This window comes from Genypterus blacodes, unplaced genomic scaffold (assembly GCF_046128005.1).
Source record: "Genypterus blacodes isolate CSIRO-AG114 ecotype Tasmania unplaced genomic scaffold, CSIRO-AGI_Gbla_v1 ptg000021l_1, whole genome shotgun sequence".
NCBI lineage: Eukaryota > Metazoa > Chordata > Actinopteri > Ophidiiformes > Ophidiidae > Genypterus > Genypterus blacodes.
The window spans coordinates 3920216-3933247 of NW_027466834.1; the positions used below are offsets into that span (position 1 = coordinate 3920216).

Here is a 13032-nt window from a genome sequence, read left to right on the forward strand (position 1 = left end):
GCGCACATGTTGCGGCACGCTGACTTATAATAAAACAGCAGACAGTACAGTCAACACACATTTTTATTGAAATATTACACACACGATGATGGTGCAGAGCAGATTGTTCCAGTCACACATGCACAAAAGGAGGAATATTTCCCGAGTTTAAAAATTCTACAAATAGACAAGCTGGTAATTCAGCTAAAATAATCACAGAACATCTACACTCTTTTCTTGGGTGTTGGCAAAACTCTGGCCCAATGCCCTGGCCATGACTTCCTGTCATAGTTTCCTGTTCATATGGGAGGAGGATATTTCACTATGAAACAAATTAAATCAATGCACACTCATACTGTACATTTAAACTAAACAATCTAAATTTGCTTAGAGATTCCCTGTTGATAAAATCAAATCAATGCTGATTTTTTTTTTTAAAGGGGCTGGTCTGACATAATGTGTCTGTATAATGTAGTTTGTGTTTCTTCCAGCAGCTCTGACAGGAGTACAGTACTCATACAGCAGGTTGAATAATTTTCTGTCATGTTTTTGAAGGCACTAACAGGAATCAGACTTAGACACAATACATTGTAACTCCTATAATACCTTGAGATTCTCATTTTCTTGTCCTTAAATATTAACAGAACTTCACATTTGTCTCACAAAATACACTTAAATAACAGTTTCTACAAAAATATGTATAAATCTTTATTTCTTGTATAATAGTGTTTCAATACTTTATTTCTTTGGCTGTCATCATGAAGGCTAACTTCCTTGGTACAAAAACTGGTATTTAGCTGACCATCCAAATTTCAGAAACAGTTTCTCCTCCTTTCTCAAAGTGGACATTTTGACTTGCAGTGTAGGATAAACACAGGTATATCTATAAACATTTAACAATTATATTCCATTATGCCATACAGCCCCGACTCTGGCAAACCTAATTGGAACACAGCCGTTAAAAGTTAATAGTTATAGTTTGTCTGACATGTCCACTGTGAGAAACACCTGTCAGGTTGGCAACAAAATTAATCCGCAAATCTGTAACACAATATTTGAGGCAGCGCTCTAGAAGTTTCCAAGTCACTGTGGTGGTTGGCAATCTATATAACTGTGTTCAGTGTTGGTACGGACAGGATATGTACTTCTAAAGGTGGTAATACCGGAGGAGCCATGACGTACCCAGCTGCCTCGGCCTCCAGTTATCAGAAACACCAGAAATGTGATATGAGGAAGTTACTTAGTACTAGAAGTGTAGTCATTTTTTCCAATGACAATTTACAGAGAAACTGAATTGTAGCACAATATATGTATGCATGTCTCTTTGAAACTTCTTGCAGATCGACATTATTTGACAGTGAGTCAAGCTGGGAGCTCAAAGTCAACACTTCTACTGGCCTCCAGCAAAACATCCAAATATGCTAGTCAAATGTGAGAAGCATTTACGCATTAAGACTGGAAATAACCTTTGCCTTGCATAAGCAGCACACTGAGGAAATCCATCTAAAGCTGTACGCTTTAAAGGGACACTTTTGCTCTATTAGCTGGTGACCTTGGTTAAAAAATATATATAAAATCTTAAATATAACTGGAAACATTTTGGCACTCTTCAAGCCTACTTGAACTGTTTTTTCAAAGTTCATACATACAGGCTGTGTTAGTAATGTAACTCATGCAAAGTGTTTTTTTTCTTTTTTTTTTTTTTTTAAATCAGATGATATGTCCATTCTGGAAGTCCTATTAGGCTCATTGTTCCTGGTGACAGAAGGTAGTGATGGTTCTATCTGTTGACTAAGTATGAGCCCTGTTTGGAGCAAACGTAGTGAGGTGTGCTGTTGTCTGTCACTTGGGAGCCTGGAGTGTTGCCATTCATCGGGCTACACACGGGGCTACAGGTGGGACTGCAGGTGTTTGTGAGTCTGCGTAGGTACTCTGCGTGGACAGGCCTGTGGCTCTGCAGCACCCTGATGGCTTCATCGACCTTGAACCACTTCCGCTTTCTTCCTGTGAGAGTCACGAAAATGACAAGGGTGAGCATCTATCCTACACTGAATGATCACAGTGCAATGCTGATTTGAGTGGTATGGGAAATACCACAACCTGGAAATTGCAAACGAATGGCCATCAAAGTTGTAGTTACAAGTTGTAAACTCAGGATACTTGATATTACTGGAAACAAATCAAGACCTTTTCACCATTTGGGCTGTGAGAAAACAGCATCCATGCCGATAAAAGGAACCTATTACCATGTGTTTTTGAGTCTATCTGTCGTCAAGGCTTTGTTTGTGGCTGGGCTGTAATTAGCAGAAACTGGGAACGGTCATTCTCAAAAGTTGCTCGTCCAGTTTATATGCTAAGACAAGTTTTCAGGCTTAAGAGAGTCAATTTCCTTTTTTACCAAAGTAATGTCCTAACACAGCATAGGAAGCAATTGTGAGATTCACCACACCAGTGAAGCTCTGGAGTACCACTGAGCAATTGAGCTGTGGGTAGATTGCTCAACAGGCAAAAAACCTGAAATAACCAAAGCAAAATATTATACAACAGGCTCAGGAGGTAACTATGCAGAACATTTTACAGGACTAAACTTAGAGAGGAAACAGAAATTCCTGACCTACTTAAGCGAGGTGTTTATGAAGCGTCACAAACATGCCAAATAAAGCCTCTTCCATAAAAATGATCTGTCCAGTAAACTGCCAGCTGGGAGTTATTTATACGCATCATCTCCTCCCTTCAATACCACACTGCATTTTGCCAAAGGAATTCAGCTTGGTCTTGCATAATTGGAGGTTGGCAGGAGGGGTGAATTCACCTACTTTCAGTAGTGACCAAAAAGCAGATCAGTGCTGCGCTTTCCTGCAGAAGGAGAGGGCAGATTAGACGGGTGGTGGCGGGGGCGTTGCTGAAACGGTCACGGCCCTCACACAGGGCAAGAGAGGACAAGTGAGGAGGGGGCTGCGATGACCGATGATAACAGGAAAACAACTGGGCACAGCAAACATGCCTCCCCCTCGTGAACAGACTGGACTCTATTTATGTGGGGGGTGACGGCAAAGAGCGATCGCTGACACTTCCAGAGCAGTTACATGTACCTTTAAAAACTATAAAAACACAGTTACTCAAGTTTCAGCCACACGCAGCTAAAATGGGCCAAAATATCATTTCGGAGCTGGTTAACACCTGGGATCTACCTGACACCCAGCAAAATACACAGAAGTGTGTTTGTGTATGGGGGGGACGAAGATTTGTACGTGTCCCAGTTACTCAAGTTTACAAATTGACAACTGAAGCGCCCAAAAGCTCCAAGGGGGGTTACAGTGTGTTAGTCTTCATCACATCCACTTCAGTTTGAGCACTGGGAAGTCAGAAGTGACTTTAAACTTGTTTTAGCTGCCGCTTCAACAACGACTTTAACAGTGACAGCAGCGATGACACACGCATCCAGTTTGTCTGGGTGACAGCAGGGAAATGGGGTTGTGAATCAATGGCAGTCCATGTGGTCGTATGGGTCACCTGAGCTGCTCTTAACGTCAGGACCATCTTTGATGTTACATAGAACCAAAGGACACACACACACACACACACACACACACACACACACACACACACACACACACACACACACACACACACACACACACACACACACACACACACACTTTCAGACATGCCTGGGCATGCTCAAAATACAAGCGAAGATGAAGTGAAAGAAAGTGTAAACAGGTTATTGTATGAATGCACAGCATCTAAGCTCACCTGTTTATAATCCTCCTATATAAAATTGCTTTTATAGAGTGAAGATCAAATGTTCGACTCTGAGGTTGGAGAGGGGGCAGCCAAAAAATACACTGCACTCTTTTGTGTTTGTTTCAAGAATAAGTAAATGTTAATTATTAAACATGTGTTTACGGTTTTCAGATGTACCCTGACAATTCAGGGACATGCAGGGATGGTTGGGGACAGGGACAGAATATCGGCCCTGTGCAAACCACAGGTTTTTCAGATGATGAACAAATTGTAATAATGTATGTATGTATGTATATGTATATTTATACACTTTCTCATCTATATATATATATATATATATATAGATGAGTATATAGATGAGTGAAAATTTATCACTAAGGGCTTTTCCATGTGTGGATAATAGTCGTGTACCTTGCTGTATACAAGCTGACATTTTGGATAAATTGCACTAAAATAAAGTCGCTTACCTATATTAATGGAGTCCTCCCAGTCTTCCAGTGTCTCCGTCACAATGAGGATGTAGACATATGTCCTGTGCTTTCTGTCTTGGCTGTGCTAAAGTGGCGAAATAAAGATACTGCTTTACATCAGAGCAATAAAGTGTGTCAGTGCATTTCATGGGAATTTTTCATATAAGGACACAATGTCAATAAACTATATTGTTTCACACATATAGACACTACAGGAATAAAACAATTTAGCTCTCTGACATGACAGGCACAGCATCAAGAGAGCAACAATTTTACCGGCTTTTGCCACTGATGCCATTATTATATATCACTATTTTCCATGTCAGTTTTGACAAGCTTACCTCAAAAATTCCAATTAGTCTGCCAAGCTTCCCCTTCACACCAGCCTGTGCACACAGGAAGAAACCAAATAAAACGTCAACATAGGAGAGACCAAATTAAATTGTTTGTTAATCTGGGAAAGCAAATATGGTGATGTAAATTCAGATACATGTTTTGTCAGTTTAATCAGATCGCTCTTACACCAACTGAAGCTGAATGAAAACACTATATTTCACAGAGATGCAACACAGCAAGAATGGGGGACAGCATGTCTCTGTTACCGTGTGTGTGTGTGTGTACATTCTCTGCTCTAACAACAGGATAAACTGCAGTTTGGAACCATCCTAACATTTCCACATGCCAATGAGATGACACAGGAGAGATAACCAGGTAGACAACAAAGTCTGCATGAAAGAGGACTGTAAAAGGAGTAAAATAAGAGGGTAGCCTCTGAATAGTGGGCCGGTGACGCCAAGCAGCTTGTGCAATAGCTGCAGCTCAGAAAGTGATTATATAATTGACATATTGTAGAATTCTCCCTTCTGCTGGCTAAGACACATGGCTGCATTCCAGGAGAGCATTGGAGGTCAGGAGTGTGACTTGGTTTAGTGCTTTTGAGCCTCGTTATGTGCCGTCTTTCAGGCTCACTTTCTTCCAGATCAATTAATGATCCCAGGAAACACGAGACAAACAGACACATGGAATTAGATATTTGTTGCATTTTTCGAACATGTTAGTAAGTCGAAACAGGCTGTGGTATTCATGTAGAGAAAATGCAAAACGGGTGCAATAACTGTGCTGTGAAATAGCTGGCTGGATAGAGAATTCTCATATTTGTGCAAATGAAAACTACCTTTGAGGTTGATGTGTTAAACTTGACAGCACGCTTTAAAAAACATGACGATCAGAATTGTTAGCTGGTCTCAGTTGTTGGTTTGTAGCTCATCTATATTCAGGAACATGTCCCCTCTGGGAGGCACAGGATGTGGGTAACTGGAAACCATTCCCAAATGTCACTGCCATACTTCAAAGTTGTCAGCACACTACTATCCCAGGCGGATCCACAACTCACTCCAGTCCAAACAATCTGGTCGAACTAGTGTCATGCCCTGTGCTAAACCTCACAACTCTTAGCTGCCCACTGCTGCTTCATTCACACATGTTTCAATCCCTGTGGTTGCTTTTGTCTTCATATTCTGTTTTTGATGAAGGAATTGAGCGTGTGTTTGTGTGTGCCCCTCTACTCTGTGAATAAACACAGGTATAGGTAAATAATTGTCATAATGTACAATGGTAACCTGTCATTGAACATATCCCAAGATCCTTTCAGTGGTTTTGTAGGTTTTAAGCCACCTAAAACAAAGTGTGTGAAAAGTAATTAAGTAATCGTGGTGAACATTTAGCCTATTTTGTTTGTGATTTCATAATTTATAAGCATACATTAATGCATATGCAAGCAGAGTTTATTTTATTTTAAATGTTTCCATGTTGATGGATTCATGTGTATGGAAGCAAACTGAGCAAATTCACATTATCCATGTTGGGTGATTTTCTTTAGGTTTCACTCCTCAGGCTTCAGACAACAGAACAGGCACATCAAGAGGTCCCTGCTTTCACCTATATTTCAGTACATTCGATCACATAAAGGAAAAGGCGAGACGCGTGCTGTTGCTGGTGTGAGTGTGTTGTGAATATTCCACCGACAGTGTGAAACTGTGAGCAGTTATCACCTGTGACAACTGACATCTCTTTGACTTCCCCTTCATTCAGATGGGATGCACAGACTCAGCTGGCAAAATAAACTGTTACAAATGCCAAGACTGTACCTATGAGATCATCGCATCAACATCAATGATGTCATCCTGGACTCTGCCTCCACACTACTGTGCCATGCTCTCACAACCTTCGGCGGCTGAGGCTCTCTGCTGTTTCTGATTCAGTTTATTTGATCATTACATTGCCTATTTTGCCTCAGGCTCCAAGTTCTCCTTTCTCTCTCTCTCTCTCTCTCCCTCTGGCTCTCTTCGAAAATAGTTAAACAACAACAATACTAATACATATACAACCTTCTTTCTTTTTTCCCACTCTTTCTATATAAAAAACGATCGCCAAATGTCCCTTAATTTTATTCACACTGTAATGTCAATTGCTTGCTTCAATAAAAAAATATGCCAAGAGGAAACGCAACGCATATCAAACCTAATATTGTTGACAATATCGGGAAAAACTCCAAAAATCACAAAAGCTACAACTAAGTGACCACAGATTACTGATACTGTAGTATGAGTGCACAAACATCAGTTTTTAAGTTCATTGTTTTTAACTGAGTACCACTGGTGACGTGAGCTTGACTTTAATGTTTACTAGTTTTTCTCCTGTAGAAAGGTTTGTAAAGCTGGCTGCGATCGGCAAACACAGGCCGGTAGGTGCCACACGCTCATTCTCTTGACCCCTGGCCTTTGTTAATAGTAACTGTGAAAGAGAGCCTGTGAAAGCTCATCATTTCTGTCACACATTTTCTTGCCAACAGTGACGTTGGTTGGAGGCGATTGTAGGAATGGTGCTCGGCACAATTCAACACAAACAAACCACATGCTCACATGAGCTCCTATATGTCTTGTCGACCCTCCCGTAACATCCTCCCCCTGATATTTCAACACAGCCCTACCCGTCACCTCAGGCTGTACATGAAGACATGACAACATTAGGTAAACAGTTACCTGATTTCTGTGGAAATGAACAGAGCTTGTTTTTCACTTCAGACAAAGACATTCTCCAACGTGTTCTCAAAGTATTGTGTCAAGCGTGACATCATTCACGATTCTTTTAAAGGACAATTTGCGCCAATGATGTCATTAACTACTGTGATATCATTCATGATTTCGATGAAATGAAAAGTACCCTATGCAAATGCTAAACCCCTGAGTTTGGAGGTGATTGGAACGTAATGGTGCTTGTTGTATTGATGTATATACATGTACATACACATGCTATACAATGCCAATTAAAGCAGTAGTATGAAATAACAAAAGATAGATTGTGTTACCCCTATAACAACAGCAGCCTAAACCTTTACTGTGATGGATTACCTTCCTTATTATTATTTTCCTGCTGTGCTAAGTAATAACAGGCCAAAAACCTGCAATGTATACAAGTGAGTGTGTGCGTGTGTGTTTGTGATTTCGTCAGTGGATGAGCTCACCTCTTCATACACCTCCCTCACGGCGGCCCCACACGGCTCCTCTTCAGGTTCCATTCCCCCTCCTGGAACGATCCACTGGTCTGGATGTCGAGCGCTGCTCACCAGCAGCACCTGCCAAGGAAAGAGGCGGCCATCAGGTCTCTGGTGCCAGAGTAAGATAGTTAGACAGAACCCGGTGTGCCAAAAACACACCAACAGATGTCCCAAGTTCGGAGTCTTTTAGCATCAAGTGTCTGCTGGAAGGTCATTCAGGAGGATAGGACATCTCACACATCGTGCCAGTCATTCACTTCATTAACTGAGGGCACATGAGCATTGCTGGAATTGTGTGGTTGTACATGATAAAGTCAGATATCTTACTCAGTGTTCAGGATAAAATTAGAGTAGATGTGCGATAGAAATAAAAGTGACTGTTAACCCTTGAAAGATGAAGAACTAAGCAGCTCATTTCAAATACAGCTTATAATAGAATCCAATAAAATAAATCCACGTGTCATTTAAGCAACTTCAAACCCAACTAGTTTGGTCTTTTTTGAGTGTGGTATCCTTCTGGGGTTGCAGTTATTTGACCTTAACCTTGTTTGGCGTCACACTGACCTACATAAGGTCACATGTGAATACCTTCTGAATCTGCCTTCAGCAAACAGCGCACATGTCACCAATACAGCCTCAGGGCTCTGAATAACCTTCTATTAATCAAATCAAAAGAAAGGTTGACTAAGCTTCTTATTACATTGACACAAAACACATTTTGTTCCAGGTCAGGTTGCCCAACATGGGAAAGAGGCTGCATTCCTGCTCAGACCAGAAAGAAGAAGCGAACCTGTGACGAACCTGTGACGAGCACTAATGATAACATCTTCACTGCTGTCAAAGATTGTCTCCATTGAATAGAAACCAGTATGACTTCAAGCTGTGTGACCTTTGGCTGGAACTCACTCCATAAACAGCTCCAGAGAATAATTAAACCAAGACAAATAAGAATTAGCAAACTAGGAAAGTACAAATACATGAGTTGCAACTAGGTTCTGTTTAAGTGCTCTGGATAATCTAAAGACTTTATGTTGGTTGTAAATCTCCAATTAAACACTAATCTCTGTCAATGTGTGTGTAAGAATAGCAGGACATGCTGTGATTATGTTATCACATGACATGACACGGCATCCTGTGTCCTGGGTCGTTGATCACCTCCTTAAAACTTAAAGTTTTAAGGAAGAAGTTTCCCATCTTGACGTCTACCCTAATTTAGTGCACAATTCATATCATTAAAAATATTAAATGCCATTTATTTTGCTTTGATAATTTTCCATGGTGTTTCTAATGTAATAAAGTTGTGAAATCAACATGTGACGCAGGAGTACATGGCTGATTGTTCCTCATTCCTTGTGTGGCACAATTGATCTGGTCTGCAACATTTAAGGACATTCCAAAAGCTTTTATTTCTGCTCTGAGGACCAAGGAGAAGTGATGAAACATAAGACCGTCCTAGGTGGAGTCATCATCCAGTTCAAAGGACTGAATGTGTGTTCAGGGTAGATCTGAACAAATAAAGTACCCACAAATGAAATGATAGCCTGATCTGTGACACTTATATTCAAATTGTTGCTCATCTGTGGACACTCAAACTCATCACATTAATGGCTACAATTCTAATCAAATATTTTACCCTTTTTATGTATCATGGTCAATAGAAATGACTTTACAAAGAAACTTCAGACACACGGGCAGAGGATCCAGCTGTGATGGACTGTGATGCATAAGAAGCGAGGATGTGGGGAGGCAGTAGTCGAGTGGGTAGAGCTTCCGCTTAAGAACCGGAGGGTTGCCGGTTCGAGTCCCTGCCGAGGTGCCCCTGAGCAAGGCACCGAACCCTCAATTGCTCCCCCCTCTGCGAAGGGTGGTAATATAATGTAATGTAAGTCGCTTTGGATAAAAGCGTCTGCCAAATGATCGTAATGTAATGTAATGTAATGTCATTTCTCTTAAACCTGCCTTCCTCTATTCCTCTGTCCTTGCATCTTAAGTGGGCGGGACTGAGACACGAGGAATAGGTGAAGGTAAGTGAATCGTGGAAACAACTTAAGCGTTTTGGAACGCAGCCTGTGTTGAACGGTCTGTGGTGGATAGTAGCTGTGGTAGCTGTGGTGGATAGTAGCAACCCGGACAGAGCTGGCACGGTTGACAGGGGCCATTAAAGACACAGGTTTGTTTTGACTGTGTGCACAGTGGTGCTGCAGCAAAGGAGAAAAATGCCTTTATGTGTGTTTTGGTGAAGGTGATGTGATTTTTGTGAGGGAGTGTAACAGGTAGCTGTAAGTGATGCACTATGTTTAATGAAAGGGTTGACAAAATAACAGCTGCAAAGGATGAGAGTACAACTGATTTGAATCCTGTCCCAATAATATACACACTGGGCCCTGAGGTTTTACAAACACTGCCAGCTCTCTCACACAAGAGTACGTGCACACGCGCACACACACACACACACACACACACACACACACACACACACACACACATACACAATCTAATCTCTACCCTGCTCTCTCTCTCTCTCGCTAACACAGACAAACACACACACAAACACGAAACACAATTGCACACATACAGCCAGCCGAAAGACTTTACAAAAAGCACCAGATCAGCAGTCGCCATTCTAAAAGGAAACAATACAGCTTAGGAGAGGAGGCTTAATGACCCCAACAGGCAGCTCGCACACAGACACACACACACACACACACCTCAGTGTGAAGTCAGAGTGAGGAAGAGCTATGAGTGGACAGACCAAACACATTCATGTCAACTTCACTATGGAGCTGAGATAATGTTGACAGATATACTCTATACTCCAAACTGTATCAGGACCACAGAAACTGTAGCTCAGTATCATTTAATTATGTCTTTTTATTATATCCTGTCATTCCACCTCAACTCTTTCTCATCTACAAACAGTGCATGAGAACACATTATGACAGATCTGTATAATAATATGCATACCAATACCACAGAAATGCAACTAGACTTATATCATCTTTGTGTATCTCTTAGTATAATGTTCAGTCTGTGATGAAACCACATCACTAATTTAATTATTTTTGAGACTTTGGCGCCGACACATTTAATTAATGGAAACCAGAATTACCATAACAAAAAGAAACAAACATTGCATTTGCCAATTCAAGTCAAGTGAGATTTATTTGTTAAGCTCATTTTGTATTAGTGTGGGGCATTAGACACTTAGCTGTGTTTACATATACCTGGGCTACACTACAGACACTACATCACCATTCAAACAGCTACATGTTTTTCCACTTTTCTCAGAGTACAAACAACAGTGGGGGAGAGAGGGCCATGTTGAAGAGATAACTTAAGAGAGAATAGTGTGGAAGAGCAGAGGTCCTGAGCAGGAAAAGCGGGAAAGCAAATCAGTCAGGGGGTGGGGGGGTCGGGGCAAGTGCCTGCACCTTGTTTCTATAAATTGCAGCTGATGGGTCACTTGGTGTTTAGCAGACTGTGTAACACACAACCCCACAAACCCCCCCTTCCACACCCCTGGTGCAACCTTGCTCCCCCTATCACATGTAGCACTGAGATGGGGCCACTTTCACTTGGCAGATGCATTAGGATCTAGGACAGCCCCACCCCCCATGTATTTCAGTAGCCTCAAATCAGAGCTGTGTATGTAATAGATGTTACACGGCATGAATGTGAGTTTTACATGCTGGAGTTGCAGGGTCCCTGAATGTTACATTATTATTGCAGCCACACTATAGGAATGTCCACAGCTCTCAATAAGGAAATGTCGCAATCACTTTACATTAAGGAGTTGAAAGAGGAGACTACAGGCCACAATTAAACCTCCTGACCTGAACAATAGCCACACAAACCACAGTCTGAAGAGTCAAAGACTGTAAGATCCCGTGCTTTTTAGGTCCCTCAGTGATGCGTTCACTTCTGTCCAACTACTCAATTAAACGACACATGCAAGTACACATGTGTGTGCGAATGTGCGTGTAAGGAGTGTCTGAAACGTAACAAGCATAGCAAGCTGTAGGTGAGTCCAGCTGTTAGTTGTTGAAATCGGACTGCGCGCATGACTAGTCAGTCTAGTCAGAGTTTAGGAGGATAATCGACGCTCTCGTATCAAAATACAGCGTTTAAATACACCGACCCTCTTCCCAGGCACCGTCGCAATCATGTTCAGCCAACCTGGGTTTCGACACGCTCATCTTACCTCGTCCTCCTTCTCGTTCTTGAAACATAAACACGCTGCTCGTCGGATGAACCCTTCGCCGTCGTATGTCCTGGTCTGGTTGGGCTTAAACTTCATCATATATGTTCCCAGGACACGTACAGAAAAATCTAAGAGAGAAAATGTAGCAAATCTGACCAGGATCTAACCGGACGCTGAAGTGCCTTCTTCGGTCGCTCGAGCAAGTGGGAGAGCAGCGGTGGTGGCGGAGTAGTGCGGTAAAGTTGGCAAACATTCGCACTTCCGGAATCAATAACTCACAGGTCAGACATTCTAGAAGCGCAAATAAACTATTTCCGACATGGTGGTAGACAGATAAGCAATAACGTGCAGCCTTGTTCTCCTCGGTACGATCGGCCTGCCGTGCTGGGGGAATTACATCGGTCGCTATTGACGCCGCACTGTAATACCACTGCTTAGGGACCGTGGAAAGGGTACATCAGCCGGGGAGGGGAGGGGGGGGAGAAAACTGCTCGCTTCAGTGCAACAATGTTCACTACGAACACCTGGTTGTGCTCTACAACACGGTCTTTGGCACTAAACATTTTTACTTAATCTAGGTCACTTTATACGTAATGTTGGGTTGTGTTTGTGCCAACAAATTCAGCACATTTTTGTTCTGTAAATCTTATTTTCATCTGGAATCATTTAAGTCCAATTTTTCAATGTTTTGCCTGTTGTCGAAACCCGAATTTTTAAAGCCAACCTTTTACATTTGGAACTATGTTAAGGGGCAGGATCGTGCTTTGCAACATTTTGATATCACGTTAAACTGCCCCACTGCGCTGTAGGGAGAATGCTTGCTGACATTACATATTGAAATGGGCAAGTAACAGGTCCGTGACACTTTCAAGGACCGTCGGACATTTTCTCACACTTGCCTGGTGTGTGTGTGTTTAACCTGTGAATGGAGGTTTTACTAAAATTATCCATGGGCCAGTAAACTGATGTTTAACACTTGCAAGCACCATTTCATATCTGAGATAATGTAACACTGACCAGACTTGGTTATTATTCCACACAGAAATCCTTTTGGAAATTATTTTTATTGATTTAATCAA

The 13032-nt window shown here is 41.8% G+C and overlaps 1 protein-coding gene across 1 annotated transcript; it reads right to left on the reverse strand.

The window, feature by feature from the left end:
• Positions 1-45: 45 nt before the first annotated feature.
• On the reverse strand, positions 46-12399 carry nudt4a (nudix (nucleoside diphosphate linked moiety X)-type motif 4a). Its single transcript, XM_076141882.1, has 5 exons — positions 11954-12399; positions 7720-7830; positions 4538-4582; positions 4194-4281; positions 46-1983 (listed from the first exon to the last, which is right to left on the reverse strand). The coding sequence occupies exons 1-5, from the start codon at positions 12050-12052 to the stop codon at positions 1760-1762; spliced, it is 567 nt and encodes a 188-aa protein (XP_075997997.1). The 5' UTR covers positions 12053-12399; the 3' UTR covers positions 46-1759.
• Between the last annotated feature and the right edge of the window lie 633 nt (positions 12400-13032).